The 14,301-nt window shown below is 59.7% G+C and overlaps 1 protein-coding gene across 1 annotated transcript; it reads right to left on the reverse strand.

Moving 5' to 3' along the window:
* Positions 1 to 156: 156 nt before the first annotated feature.
* LOC117871763 (aldehyde dehydrogenase family 3 member B1-like) lies at positions 157 to 6,399 on the reverse strand. Its single transcript, XM_034759528.1, has 7 exons — positions 6,318 to 6,399; positions 5,475 to 5,637; positions 3,508 to 3,618; positions 3,146 to 3,266; positions 1,413 to 1,498; positions 977 to 1,058; positions 157 to 659 (listed from the first exon to the last, which is right to left on the reverse strand). Exons 2-7 carry the CDS (start codon positions 5,634 to 5,636, stop codon positions 157 to 159), a joined length of 1,065 nt encoding a protein of 354 aa, XP_034615419.1. The 5' UTR covers position 5,637; positions 6,318 to 6,399.
* Positions 6,400 to 14,301: the final 7,902 nt, after the last annotated feature.

The following is a 14,301-nucleotide window of genomic DNA, read 5'->3' on the forward strand; positions in this document are numbered from 1 at the left end:
CTGTGGGGAGGAGGGCATCACTCACTGCACAGGGTCATATGGCAGCCCTCATCCGCCACGGGTCTGCCCCCATCCAGCCCTGCCCTGCCACCAGAGCTCCCCACAGGCCCTGCCCTGCCCCCAGAGCTCCCAGCGCTCATTTCTCCACCATCGGGGCTACCCTTGCCCTGCCCAAGGCCCCCGCACCTTGACATGAATGGGTCCCCTGAGCCCCCGTGCCCTGGCATGGATGGGTCCCCTGGATCTCTGTGCCCTGGTGGCGGGGCCCTCACCAATGTAGCGCTCCCTCTCGTCCGTCTGCCCCCCGATGGCCACGCGCCCGCTGCCCAGCAGGGCCCGGATGCGCTGAAACTGCTTGTCACTGATGATGCGGGCGAAGTCGGGCGACTCCCGGGGCTCGGGGCCGAAGAACTGGGTGATGGCGTGGTGCAGGGCGGGCAGCAGCTTCTCCTGCGTCTCCGCGCTGCACAGCACGTAGTCGGGCGCGATGCAGGTCTGCCCCGCGTTGAAGCAGCGCCCCCAGACCAGCCGGTTGGCCACGTTCTGCAGGTTGCTCTCGTCGGCCACGTAGCAGGGGTTCTTGCCCCCCAGCTCCAGCGTCAGGGGTGTCAGATGCTTGGCCGCAGCTGCCATCACGATCTTGCCCACTTGGGGGCTGCCTGCAGAGGGTCAGGAAGAAGCGTCAGGGCAGAGACCCGCCACTCTTCCACCCGGCCTGGGGCGCCAGGGGCCTTGGGATGCAGGCAGCCCCGGTCTCGCCCAGGAGGGGGAAGGACCCTGCATCTGGCTGGGGGCTCCAGTCACTCCCAGCCCCCATATTCAGGGGCCTCAGGGAGCCCTGAGTGTGCACCGTGGCAATGGTCTCTGGGGGCAGCCCCCTGGGAGAGGGAAGGCAGGGGGGGCTGGAGGTGGCCTTTGGTGTAGAAGGGGAGAGGGGACCATGGGGGAGGGGGGTGCTGGGTCACTTGGGACATACCAGTGAAGAAGATGTAGTCAAACTTGTTTTCCAGCAGCTTTGTCATCTCCGCGGGGCCCCCGGTCACCACAGCAAAACAGTCCTGCAATCGGAGAGGGGAGGGTGTGTGGGGTGATCCTCATCCCGCCCCCTTTACTCTGCCCCATCCCTGCCCATTGCTGTACTGTTCCCCTCTCTGCTCCCTGTGGCCCGGTCCCCGTCACGCTCGCGGGGCATTGGGGGGAAGGAGGCACTGGGGAGCAGCTCAGAGGGTGCAGGGATGCAGAGGTCGAGATACTGGGGAGGCACAGAGGCTAGCTGGGTGTGGGGGGCTGGGGCATGGGGGCCAGCTCGGCATGGGGTAGGGGGCTGGGCATGGTGCTAGGCCTGCAGAAGTGGCTCAGCGCCTTGGGAACAGGAGATGGGCGTGGTGCCAGGGGAGGGGGCAGCTCCTTACCTTGTCCAGGTAGCTGGGCAGCGTCTCAGCCAGGAGCTTCTCGGTGCTGCTGCTGATCTCGGAGGGTTTGATGATGACACAGTTCCCTGGGGGGGCAGGCGGGATGTCACTGCGCAGCACAGACACCTCCCCACCCCGGGGCCTCGCCGCAGCACCTCGACCCACCACCGGGGGGCACTGCAGGGAGGTGTCCCTGGCGAACGCACCAGGAGCCTCATTTGGGGCTGCGGGAGGTTGTAGGTCGGGAGTCCTGCCCCAGAGCATGTGGGTGTGACACTGCACCCCATATTCTCACAGTGATATTATTATGATATGATTATGGCATAATGATGATGCATTTTATGCAAGATGGGTCATGTCAGGTGTCACTGGGAAGGTTATGATTTGCTGAATATGATTATCCTATTTCTATGCACATATCTGAAGTTATAAATCCTGACTATGTATCTATACTTCAAATGTAATTACACCTGGGTAACGCCCACTAGACAAGATGCTTTTAGTCTAGATAGTGGGTGGGGAAGGGCCTGTTCAGGGCAATGGGCCATTAGGAAAAACAATAGGCCATAGGAGAAGCTTATCCCCCACCTGGGGAGCCTCCCTGAGAACACTACAGACAGCCTGTGAGTAATGGCTGCTGTGACGCTACAAGGACATGTTACTGTGCTACTCCATCTTGGGAGGTCAGTATTTTTCCACAAACTGGTTTGAGAACCAAGTTGTGGGAACAAAGGGTTCCCACCATACGCTAAAGCTATATAAGGCAGGAGAGTAACATCATCTGGGGTTCTTCACTCCCCACACGAAGACTCCTGGAAACACCCGAGGAACGAAGACTGAACTGGGGGAAGTGCTGGACCCAGGCTAAAGGGATTTCTAGCCTGGGTCTGAAAGACCTGGGGATTCCAAGCTGTGAAGCAAGTGCAGGTTGTGCCTTAAGACTCTGCAGCCTGATTGTATCATTTCTCAGGGTGAGAATCTGCTAATTCATATCCAATCTATTTAGTATACTAAGCTTAGTTTGCGTTCTGTCCTGGGTAATCTGCTTTGATCTGTTTGCTAGCCCTTATAATCACTTTAAATCTATCTTTTGTAGTTAATAAGCTTGTTTTTGTTTTAATCTAAACCCATGAACTTTGACTGGAGTGCTTGGGAAAAATCTCTGCTTGGTTACTACAACTGTGCATTGCTCTCTTCACATTAAGGGAGAGGCGGACAGATATTAAACCCATATACTGGCGAGATTTGATCAGGGCAGGACGGTACTGCTCTGTGGTCCCAGGCTGGGAAGCTGGTGGTTAGAGGGGGAGGGATCGCTCAGTGGTTTAAGCATTGGCCTGCTAAACCCAGGGTTGTGACTTCAATCCTTGAGGGGCCATTTGGGGATTGGCCCTGCTTTGAGCAGGGGGTGGGACTAGATGACCTCCTGTGGTCCCTTCCAACCCTGATAGTCTATGATTCTAAAGAACCTGCGTGTCATTGCGGCTGGGTGTATCCCTACCTGTGTGAATGCTGGTGAAAATGAAGGCTGGAAGGCTTTGTGGTTTGTCACAGCAGCGCAGTGTGAGAGGGAGCCCAGGCTGGTGGGTCACGGGCGGCTCAGTGATACCCCAGTTCCAGGTGGCACCCCGGGGAGAACCCATCACAGTAGGGACCATGCTGGGGGTGGGAGCTCTGCCTGGAGCAGGTTCCGGGATGGGGGGGGAGGAAAGTGTCCGTACTCCCTGACTCACCGGCCGCGATGGCCCCGACCAGGGGCACCAGGATGAGCTGCAAGGGGTAGTTCCAGGGCCCGATGATCAGCACCACTCCATAGGGCTCCTTCCGGATGAAGGCTCTGTCCAGCTGAGTCACCTGAAGGGGAAGCCTTGGTGTCAGGAGCTGGGGGGAGTGGGTCCCAGATCCTGGGGGGCGGGGAAGTGAACTGGACCATGGGGACAGGAGCCTTGGCTTGGCCATGGGGGCAGGTCCCAGCTCAGCCTTGGGTGCTTGTTTCCGGCCGCCACAGGCCTAGGCCTGGGGGTGTGTTTCTCCCCCCATTTCACTTGGGGGGAGCACGTCCCCGCTCAGCCCCGAGGATGCGTCTCCCCCTTACCAGGCTCTTGTCCACGCCCTCGTCCTTCATCCAGCTGGACAGGTTGTTGAGCGCGTAGTTGACCTCGTTCTTGACCATGATAATCTCGGAGAGCTCCACCTCGAAGGGGGGCTGGGGGCACAGAGCAGCATTAGCTTCATCCCCCACCCCGGCCATGCCCATTCTGGTACTACTTCGATCCGGATGCTGCGTGCCTCTGTGCATCCTACTGCCAGGCACTGGAGGTGCCTGAATCCCATAGCCGGCTGGCTGGAGAGCAGAATTGCTCCGGTGAACTGAACGGAGCCTGCCCCTGGGAACGGAGGCCCCGGAGGAGATAATAGATACCCAGCCAGTGGGCCCTTAACCCTGAGCAGCAGGGAGGCCGATGCCGGCTGGGCTCCTGAGGGCAGGAGCAGGGAGGACAGCGTTAACGGCCTGGGCTTGCGACTGCTGCTGGGAAACAGAAGCACAGATGAGGGGAGAGCGAGTGGAGCTGGAGCTCAGAGGATCAGGGCATAGCACAGGGGCTACAGGGTTAGGGGCTGGCTCTCTGGCTTCCACCAGTGCGAGCTCTACCCTACGCCCCCCTCCTCCCCCCCGCTTACACTTTGCTGCCTTGCCGACCCTGGATTCCAGGTTACCAGGTTTGGAAAGGGCTGCCTGGAGTTGCCGCAGATCTTGACAGACGGGCATTGATTCCTGAGGGGTAAAAGGCTCGGAGCAGGAGTCTGGCTCAGTGGGAGGCGCTGGGCAGAGCTCTCAGTGTGAAGCAGGAGGGCGGGAGCCCAGAGGCTCCATTTCAGAGGCAGTGAGGCCACATGGCCAGCCCTGGAGGAGGAGTGGGATCTCTGGGAGGCGGGGGGGGAGGGGTTGGCGCACTGAAGGGCTCCTCCGAGCAACTGTTTAAAGACTGGGGCACAGACCATGATACAACCATGGCCTGGGACACATAGCTCTGCCCATCCACCACTACAGACCCCGAGGGTGGCATGCGGCAGGGATGGGACCAGCTGGGGGAAGCTCACTGGGGTGGGGGCAGAAGCAGTGCCGTCTCCCCAGGCAAAGGGTGCCCCCATGGGTCAGTGCGGTCCCCGGGCCAGAGGCACCTGGACTCCTCACCAACTCCAGACTCTCACGCAGCCGCCTGGGTGCATGAGGCCTTCTGCCAGCTCCGGGTGGCCGAGAGATGCTGACCCATCTCGGTGGGCGATCACTGGCCTCGGATCTCCTCGCCTTTGTCACCTCCCAGCTGGCCCCCAGCAACACGACAGGCCTGGGCACAGAGCCACCCCGCCCACAGGAAATGCCAGTAGGTGCAGGTCACCACAGCAGGTTCCTCAGCGCCACAGGCTGCCAGGAGCCCCTCACCCCGTCCTCTCGCCCGGCACTGGCGCCCCATGGACTAGAGAGACCAGGGCTGGATCCGGCGCATCTCAGTGCTCCATGGCCTGGGCCCGGCGCATCTAACAGAGCCTAAAGCCCTGGGATGGGAACTGGAGTCAACAGCTCCACTCCTTGGGCTGGGGGACTCTCTGCCACCAGGCAGATCTCATCTGTGCAGGAGACAGAGCCTCCTTGGGGGCTGGTCACAGCCCAGGGAACCAACTGTCCCGGGAACTAAGGGTCGTCCCAGCCTTCCCCGTCCAAGGGCAGGCGCTGCTCCCACTGGCCTTTGCTAACAGAACCCAGGGCAGTAAGGACATTTAACTAGGCCCTACCAAAACACCCTCACCTGCACAGACACAGACCCACCCCCATGGGAGTAGAGAGGGGACCACATGCCGCAATCACCTCGCTTAGTGCACGACCTACAGTCCTCCACTCCTGCGGGGAGGAGGGTGGGCCAGGAACCTGGGCAGACGAGACCCCAGTGTGCCCCCTGCTCTCTGTGCTGTGGGGGAGCCCCAGGGAGACTCCCATTCCCCCGCCAACCCTGCCCCCCCTTACCCTGTGCTGGGCTCTGGGCTCAGCCCCATCCAACTCACCTTGCGCATGTCCGAGGCCATGGCATCCAGGATGGGCTGCTTCTTGTCATCCAGGAAGCGGCGCAGCGCCTCCAGCTGGGAGACCCGGTGCTCAGCGGCGCGCGTCTTCCCCGTGAGCCAGGCAGTGCGCAGGCTGCTCACCAAACTCATATAGGGGTTCATGCTGGGGAAGGGGGCAGGTCAGCCTGTGTTGGGGGGACCCGGAGTCCTCGCCCTATCCCCGGCTCTCCATCCACACAGCCACTGACCCCCACCCATCTCCACAGCCTCCGATCCTTCCCCCTGCATCCCCACAGCCTCTGAGCCCCTAACCCCCATCTCCCTGCATCCCCTGCCCATCCCCACAGCCTCTGAGCCCCTAGCCCCCCTGCCCCTCCCCATAGCCTCTGAGCATCTAACCCCTCTTCCCCTGCAGCCTCTGCCCATCCCCAAGGCATCTCCGCCCTTAACCCACCCTCCCCCTGTAGCCCCTGCCCAGCCCCATCCTATCCCCATAGCCTCTGAGTTCCTCCCCCACCCCCTGCAGCTCCTGCCTATCCCCATGACCTCTGACCACACCCATCTCCACAGTCCCCAACCCTGACCCCTATGGGGGAGCACAGGCAGTGGGGGGGGGGGAAGGGGGTGGTCCAGCCCCAGAGAGGCTCAAATGGGAGTGAATTACAGTGAAATCAGGGACTGGGGGGCAGCCCCGACTTGGACACCATCCCACAACCCTCTTCTGCCCCCTACCGCCCCATGGAGCAAGCCCCAGCCTCACTGCCTGATCACCCTGCTCCTGCAGCAGGCCCCGCCCACAGTACCTATTCGCCTCGCCCCTGCAGCAGGCCCCGCCCACGGTACCTATTCGCCTCGCCCCTGCAGCAGGCCCCGCCCACAGCACCTGATCCCCTCCGGGCCAGGTAACAATCGCTGCTGTTTTGTGATTGGCACAGCCCCGCCCCCTTCCCGTTACGCTGATGGTGATTGGGCAGCCGACCTCGAGAGGAGGACGGTGATTGGCTGAGCCAGGGGAGGGATCATGTGGCCCGTCACTCGCTGTGATTTCCTGCCCAATGATGCGGCCATGGCTCCGCCCCCCAGGGCAGAAAGGTAGAGCCGCCAGCGCCCAGCAGTGCAGAGCTGGGAGCCAGGACTCCTGGGTTCTATCCCTGCTCTGGGAGGAGAGAGGGGTTTGGGGGGTTAGAGAAGTGGGAGGGGCTGGGAGCTAGGACTCCTGGGTTCTATCCTTACTCTGGGAGGGGAGAGGGGTTTGGGGGGGGAGAGAAGTGGGAGGGGCTGGGAGCCAGGACTCCTGGGTTCTATCCCTGCTCTGGGAGGGGAGAGGGGTTTGGGGGGGTTAGAGAAGTGGGAGGGGCTGGGAGCCAGGACTCCTGGGTTCTATCCCTGCTCTGGGAGGGTGGGGTCTGGTGATTAGAGCAGAGGGCAGGCAGGTCTGCTGCCTGTTAGAGTGGTGCGCTGTGAGCCAGGACTCCAGGGCTGTAGCCCAACTTGCGGGGGGGGGGGGGGGGTCTAGTGGTTAGAGTGGGGGAGGGCTGCAGGCTGGGGCTCCTGTGTTCTTTCCTGGCTTGGGGAGGGCAGTGGGGTCTGGTGGTCAGAGTTACTGATTTATCCTCCCATCAGCGTCCCACACAGGTGTGACCCTAAGGGCCTGTGGCCCATGGCTCCCTGCTGTCCGTGTGAGGCTGGGCCATGCTGAGTGTTGGTTTGGTTGGGAGGAGACTCTGCCATTGGGTGCTCTCCCCAGTGAGATGCTCTGAGGGGCAGGGACTGGTGGCTTAGCGCAAGAGCCCAGCACTGCCCCTCCCCTCCGAGGCCCTAACCCTGCTGCAGCCAACAGGGCTTGGCCTGGGTCCCCTTTGTGTGTGGGGGGTCCGGCTGCCCCAAGCCTTAAACCTGCTAGTTCACCCACTCGGCTCTGCACCACACCTCCCTGACAGCTATGGTGACCCAGAGTTTGGTGTCTCTAGGCACTCGGCCCCTCACCCAGCAGCTGTGGAGTCCATCTTGCCTGTGTCGCTACCCGTGGGCGCCTTCCCTGGGGTGTCTCCTTTTGTGTCCATGTTGTTACCCTGGAAGGTGCTGGTGGCTTTCAACAAATGTGTCTTTGATCTATAGAAAGTCATAGACCTGGTTAAAGCCAATGGCTGTGCTAAGCACCTGTCTTTCAGGCCAAAGGAACGGAGCAATTAAATATAATTTTGTGTAGTGATAGCTGGAAACAGCAGGAAGCCACTGTCCAAGGCAATGAACCTCATGGCAAAGCTAATCACAAGCTAAGGAACGAGGAGTACTTGTGGCACCTTAGAGACTAACATTTATTTGGGCATAAGCTTTCATGGGTTTTAGCCCACAAAAGCTTATGCCCAAATAAAATTGTTAGTCTCTAAGGTGCCACAAATGCTCCTCATTCTTTTTGCTGCTACAGACTAACACGGTTACCACTCTGAAACAAGCGAAGGAGTTTCTCTGGGATTGATTGCAAATGTGGAGGGTGGGGCAAGAGGGGGAAACTGACTGGTTGTGAGTGAAATAGCAGCCATGCAGCGAGAGATGCAGCAGAGAGCGGGGCCCTGGAGGAAGCAGAGACCGGGCTGCCTTTGGGAGCAGCAGACTTGGATTTCTGAGTAAGGGACCTGCCTCCTGTTTGTTCCTGCTGGGCGCAGGGGACCGGACTCTGCCTGTGTTCTTTGGGCAGAAACAGGATTGCACCAAAGAACAGCCCTGACATGTAGCCTCTGTTTCTGCTTTTAGCGGAAACAGCCTGGCAAGGCCTGAATGAACTGCTGGGGCCAAGGGGGCAATAGTGTTTTCAGCTGCAAAGGGAAATGCCCCACAAATGTTGCACCTGGCATGGGGGCGGGGTGACCTGCTGGAGCTGAGGATGTGAAGGGTTTACCGTGGATGGACTGAGGAAATCCCCCGTGATGGGTACAGCAGCTGGACAGAATAGAGGGTGGTCATGTGTGTTTCCTTAACCAAGAGACCCTGATGCAGCCCACCTGGATGTGTGGGACAGGTGGGGACTTTCTCTGTCCCAGGGGCTGGGGCAACGGGGTTATCTCCAGGAGGAGAAATGGGTTCCTTGCATGTGCACAGCTCAGGGGTGTCGACACAGCCCTGGAGCAGGCCTGCCAATGCTGGGAACCCTGCTTCCCTCCCTCACCGGCTCCTGGGAGCCTGGAGCAACTGCTGGGTTACGAGAAGCTTTGCAGGGAGTCAGGCTTATCCTGATTTCCCCAACTGTTGTTCAAGGGGTCACTTCCTACCCCACCCAGGGAGAAGGGTGCCCCAGGCTACAGCCAAGATAGGGGACATCCCTCCCAGCACCCCACAACTCCTCTCCTGTGTTTGCCATCCAGCAGGAGAGCAGCTGCCTCCGGATGCCTGGCTTCTGCAGTGACTCTGCCATTTGCTCCAACATCCATGAGGAGTCTGGGGTTTTCCAGGATTCGGGGGCCTCGGGAGTCCTGCAGCCAGTGAGGAAGGAGGTCACTGGCACAGTACTCAGCAGTACCCAGCTCCAAGGGGGGACGCAGCCTATCGCAGTGGAGGGCGCAGAGGAGCACAGAACACCGCTCGGCTTGTGGCCCTCGCTGGGTTCAGTAGAGTGTTGAGGGGTCCCTATGGGGTAGGGGGTGGTGGCAGCCCGGGGGAGATATGATTCGGTCTCAGGATTAGCGTATTTGAGCTTTTGTAAATAGAGGGGAGCGGAGAGCCCAAAGCTTAGCCTGGGGTGCACAGCGAACGCAAGCTCCTTCCTGGGTGCGTGCTAGGACGGGGAGCAGGAGCCTGTCACCCAGCCACCCCACCCACTACGTTCCCAGGCACTTGTAACAGGCCAAACCTGTCGGAGCCGCTAGCCCGCCTCTCTGCCCGGGGGAGAGCTTGTCCAAGGAGGGGGTGCGACCCACCCCAGACAGGTCTGAGCAGTGAGAGGAGACATGTGGGTCTAGGAGCCCCTGGGCAACTGGCTCTGATCTCCGCATATTGCTCGGGCAGCAGGCCCGAACAGGCCCGAGGAGAGCAGCTGGGACCCATGGGACTCAGCCATCTGACTGCCAGCTCCCCTCCCTGTCCTGGGCCTCTCCCCTGTCCCAGGGCTGGTCCTCATGTCCCATGTTTGTCTTTCTTCCATAGGACAGGAGCGATTTTGTCTGTACAAAGTGCAAACTGGTCTCCATATTGGAAGAGAAGGTTCGAGGTCTGGAGAAACAAGTATCGACCCTGCGTTGCATAAAAGAAAATGAAGATTTCCTGGACAGACGTCAGGATATGCTTCTACGGGCACAACGTTCTGAAGAATCAGAGCAGGCTGCGCAGTGGGAACAGAGGGACGGTGAAGAAATCTGGCAGCATGTGACCTCCAGAAGAAGAAAGAGGAGCGTCCACATACCAGCAATGCAGATACGGGTGAGCAACCGTCTTCATGTTCTCTCCACAGGTACTAATGCGGAGAGTAGACTAGATGATGCATCTGAGGGAAGGGAGCAGAAGGAGACTCCTCCAATTGGAAGGCATGAGATGCGCTGTCCTAGGGATGGGGGTTCCACGGCCACCGCTCCCAAGAGAAGGAGGCGAATGGTGGTGGTCGGGGACTCCCTCCTCAGGGGGACTGAGTCATCTATCTGCCATCCCAACCGGGAAAATCGAGACGTGTGCTGCTTGCCAGGAGCTAGGATTCACGATGTGACGGAGAGACTGCCGAGACTCATCAAGCCCTCGGATCGCTACCCCTGCCTGCTTCTCCACATGGGCACCAATGATACTGCCAAGAATGAAGTGGATCATTGCAGACTACGTGGCTCTGGGAAGAAGGATCGAGGAGTTTGAGGCGCTAGTGGTGTTCTCGTCCATCCTCCCTGTGCAGGGAAAAGGGCTGGGTAGAGACCGTCGAATCGTGGAAGTCAACAAATGGCTACGCAGGTGGTGTCGGAGAGAAGGCTTTGGATTCTTTGACCATGGGATGGTGTTCCAAGAAGGAGGAGTACTAGGCAGAGACGGGCTCCACCTAACGAAGAGAGGGAAGAGCATCTTCGCAAGCAGGCTGGCTAACCTAGTGAGGAGGGCTTTAAACTAGGTTCACCGGGGGAAGGAGACCAAAGCCCTGAGGTAAGTGGGGAAATGGGATACCAGGAGGAAGCACGAGCAGGAGAGTGCAAGAGGGGAGCACTCCTGCCTCATACTGAGAAAGCAGGCCGATCAGCGAGTTATCTTAAGTACCAGGCAAATTGGTTGAAACTGTAGTGAAGAACAGAATTATCAGACACATAGATGAACACGATTTGTTGGGGAAGAGTCAACATGGTTTTTGTAAAGGGAAATCATGCCTCACCAATCTACTAGAATTCTTTGAGGGGGTCAACAAGCATGTAGACAAGAGTGATCCAGTGGATACAGTGTACTTGGACTTTCAGAAAGCCTTTGACACGATCCCTATTAAGCAAAGTCCTCTTATGGATTGGTAACTGGTTAGAAGATAGGAAACAAAGGGTAGGAATAAATGGTCAGTTTTCAGAATGGAGAGAGGTAAATAGTGGTGTCCCTTGGGGTCTGTACAGGGCCCACTCAGAGCCCATTTTTGCCCACCGTGCCTTGAGTATCCCTGCATGGGTCTCTGGCCCTTGCATCCCGGGTGGTCCTCAAGCCGCCAGCCCAGGGCTGGGCACAGCACCCAGGGCCTTACCACAAGCCTCTCCTGGCTCCACTCACTCACCAGACAGCAGAAGGGCTGGGACCTCCTCTGGCAAGGGGGCAGGAAGCTGCCCCAGAGCCCAGCCACGCTGACACGTCCCCACAAGGTGCTATTTGCACTTATTGCATTAGCCGTCTGGTGAGCTGGACCCAGTCTACAGACCCTGACGCTGTCCACACGGGGCCACCAGGAGATATCAGACAGCACTGACTCCAACTCGTTCCTGGCCTGGGCCTGGATCAGAGCCAGCACCCCCTAGAGGGGAAAGGCCCCCTGCTCGTTCCCTGACCCTCTGAGCCAGCCAGCCAGCCAGCCCTGCATGCTGGGAGCAGATAGGAACTGGCGCCTCCTAGAGGGGAAAGGCCCATTTCCCATTCTCCCCCCCACACACACACACACGAGCAAGCCTGCCCTCCCCATTCCCCAGGGCTGGATTGGAGTAGGCCCATATCCCATTCCCTGCCCCCCTGAGCAGGCTGCATGCTCTGGGCCTGGATCAGAGCCAGCACCCCATAGAGGGGAAAGGGCCTATGTTCCTTCCCCCTCCACCCCCAGCCAGCCAGTGCCCCACCCTGGGGCCGGAGCGGAGCAGGCACCCCTAGAGGGGAAAGGCCCTGCTCCAGGCCGGACGCCCCATTGCAGTGGCTCAGCGAGGGGCGTGTACCTGAGGTGCTGCCCATGCACTCCGGAGTTGGGTGCTGTTGAGGTGGGAGCTCGGCACCTTGCAGGCTTCTCTCAGGGATTTCCTCCGACTCAGCCCTCTCGGCAGTGTTGTTTGCTCAGTGCTTCACGCCGGCAATCCCCATGGGCGGGTGGAGCCAATTGGGGCACAGGAGGGAGGGCTGGCCTCAACAAGAAAGCCCAGAGAACAGGGACCAAGGCACCCACTCCCCAAAGCTGCTGGGCACAGGCACAGGGTGCCAGGGCCTGCCCGACTCGCCCAGAAGAGAGACAGAGTCTGTACTGGGCCTGTATTAGCAGGGGCAGTTGGTGAGTGCCAAGGTGTATGTGGGCCGGGCAGTCCCCTGGCCTTGCTGCCCTCCATGCATTGATGTCCCCATTTCTCTCTGTGGGTGCTCTCCTCAAGGATCTCCACTGTTGGCAATGCCCCAATGGGGTGACCTTCCCCCAGACTCACGCAGTGCTGACCCACCAGGCTCCTGAGTAAGGGGGGGCACAGGAACCCTCAGCCTTACTGGCGTTACCTCTTCTCTGCACAGCACCCAGCCTGCTGCCTGCCGGGGCTTCCAAGAGCTGCTGTGCTGACGGTGCCCGGCTGCCTGGCATTCCCGATGTGCCAACCTGCCGCAATGAGCCTGATGCTGGTTCAAGGGTGTGACGGAGCAGGGAGCAGGGCAGATTTGACCTGGGAATGTTGCAGGGGGATTGCAGTGAGGAGGGGCGACTTCCCTTGAAGGAAGCTACCTGAGCTGTAACCTGAGCCAGGAACGGGGGTGGGGAGAATTAACACCTTCTGCCCGGGAGACTGAACAAAGGAGAGGAGCAGCGGGAGGAGTTGGGAGTTTAGTTTTCGGTTGGGGCTGGGTGGTGCAACGCAGGGAACCCCAAGCTGGGGTCTAAGCTCGCTGAACCTCCCAGAGGGACCTAATTGAGGGGGTCTGGTCGTACCTACACGCTCTGCTTGAGACTGTGTTCCTGTCCTTAAATAAACCTTCTGCTTTACTGGCTGGCTGAGTCTCGCAGTGAATCTCGGGAAGAGGGGTGCAGGGCCCTAACTCTCCCACAATCCACGACAAAGGGTTAGTGTTTTATCTGCGTGGAGGTACCAGAGTCTACAGGGTTCAGCCTTGGTGCCTGGGGCAAGGTCCCCTGAGCTGGAATCCACAGGGATGGGAAAGGCCCCAGCCAGTCCCTCTCCTGGGCCCAGAGCAGGACTCACCCACCCCCTGTGCTGCCCCTAGCGGGAGCCTGGCATCCATACTGGCCAGCAGGCTTGGTAAGCATCACTGCCCTGCCTGCCCGAGGATAACATGGCAGAGCCAGTACAGCTCCGTCCTGGGCGGCTCCATCCCACAGCTGCCTGCAGCCCTATGCTCTCTGCCAGCGTGACTGCTCCCCAGCCAGCTAGGAACTCCCCCTGCCGTCCTATCAGCTCTCGTTACCTGCCCCACCCTGTGTGTGTGTTCCCATGACTGTGTGACGACTCCCAGGGTGTCAGCTCCTGCTCATGTCCTGGCCCTTGGCCATTGCTCTGTCCTCACAGCTCCTCCCAATTGAGTGCCCCCCCCCCCAGCAAGCAGTTAAATTGGATGGGTCCTCAGCCCACCCCATGTGGCACCCCCTGCGCCCCACCCCACAGTGCCTTCCGTGTTTGCCAACCAGCAGGGGAGCATTGACTGCAGCTGCGAGGGACCGGCCTCAGGACGCCTGGGTTCTTCAGTGCCTCAGTCAGTTACTCCAGCATCGACCAGGAGCAGGGGGGCTATCCAGGCTCAGGGGCCCTGCAGCGGGTGGGGAAGGAGGCCACTGACAGGAGTCAGCAGAACCTCATTCAAAGGGAGGCAGAGTTTGGGGGTGGCACAGAGCCTCCAGGAGGTTGAGGAGGCACCACTGCCCGAGTGCCAGGGCCCCTGGTTGGAGGGAGCCCTAACCCTGTGACCCGGTGCAGCAAGCAGAGGGGAACAGAGAGCCGCAGCAGGGAGGTTAGTGTGGGGAACACAGCAAACAGCTCCTTCCTGGAGAGGTCTGGGCATGGAGAGGTGGGTGTCCAGGCTGGGAACATGGGCCATTCCCGTTAGCAGCGAGTGCCTGTGCTCTGGTAATCACCAGGCTGGCAGCACCCCCACATGGGACCATCACGCAGCCACCCACCTGCCCATGTTCCCAGACGCCTGGAGCTGGGCAAAGCTGTTTGAGGCCGGAGTGACCCTAGAAACGTACGCTGGCCTAGCGATGCGGGATATGGGGGTGATTTCTTCACATTCCTATACCAGCTAGAGCTCTGGCGCACACCCAGCTAAACCATCCACATCCAAATCCTTTTGCCACTATAGTTTATTTTGCTCAGGGAACTGGCAAACGGACTTTCCCCTGGGGGTTGCCCACCTGGTTACAGTGATGTTGTCACGATATTCCTATCAGGATAGCTATCCCAGCACACCTCTCCTAGTG

The sequence above is a fragment of the Trachemys scripta genome, chromosome 2, assembly GCF_013100865.1.
Source record: "Trachemys scripta elegans isolate TJP31775 chromosome 2, CAS_Tse_1.0, whole genome shotgun sequence".
Lineage (NCBI taxonomy): Eukaryota > Metazoa > Chordata > Testudines > Emydidae > Trachemys > Trachemys scripta.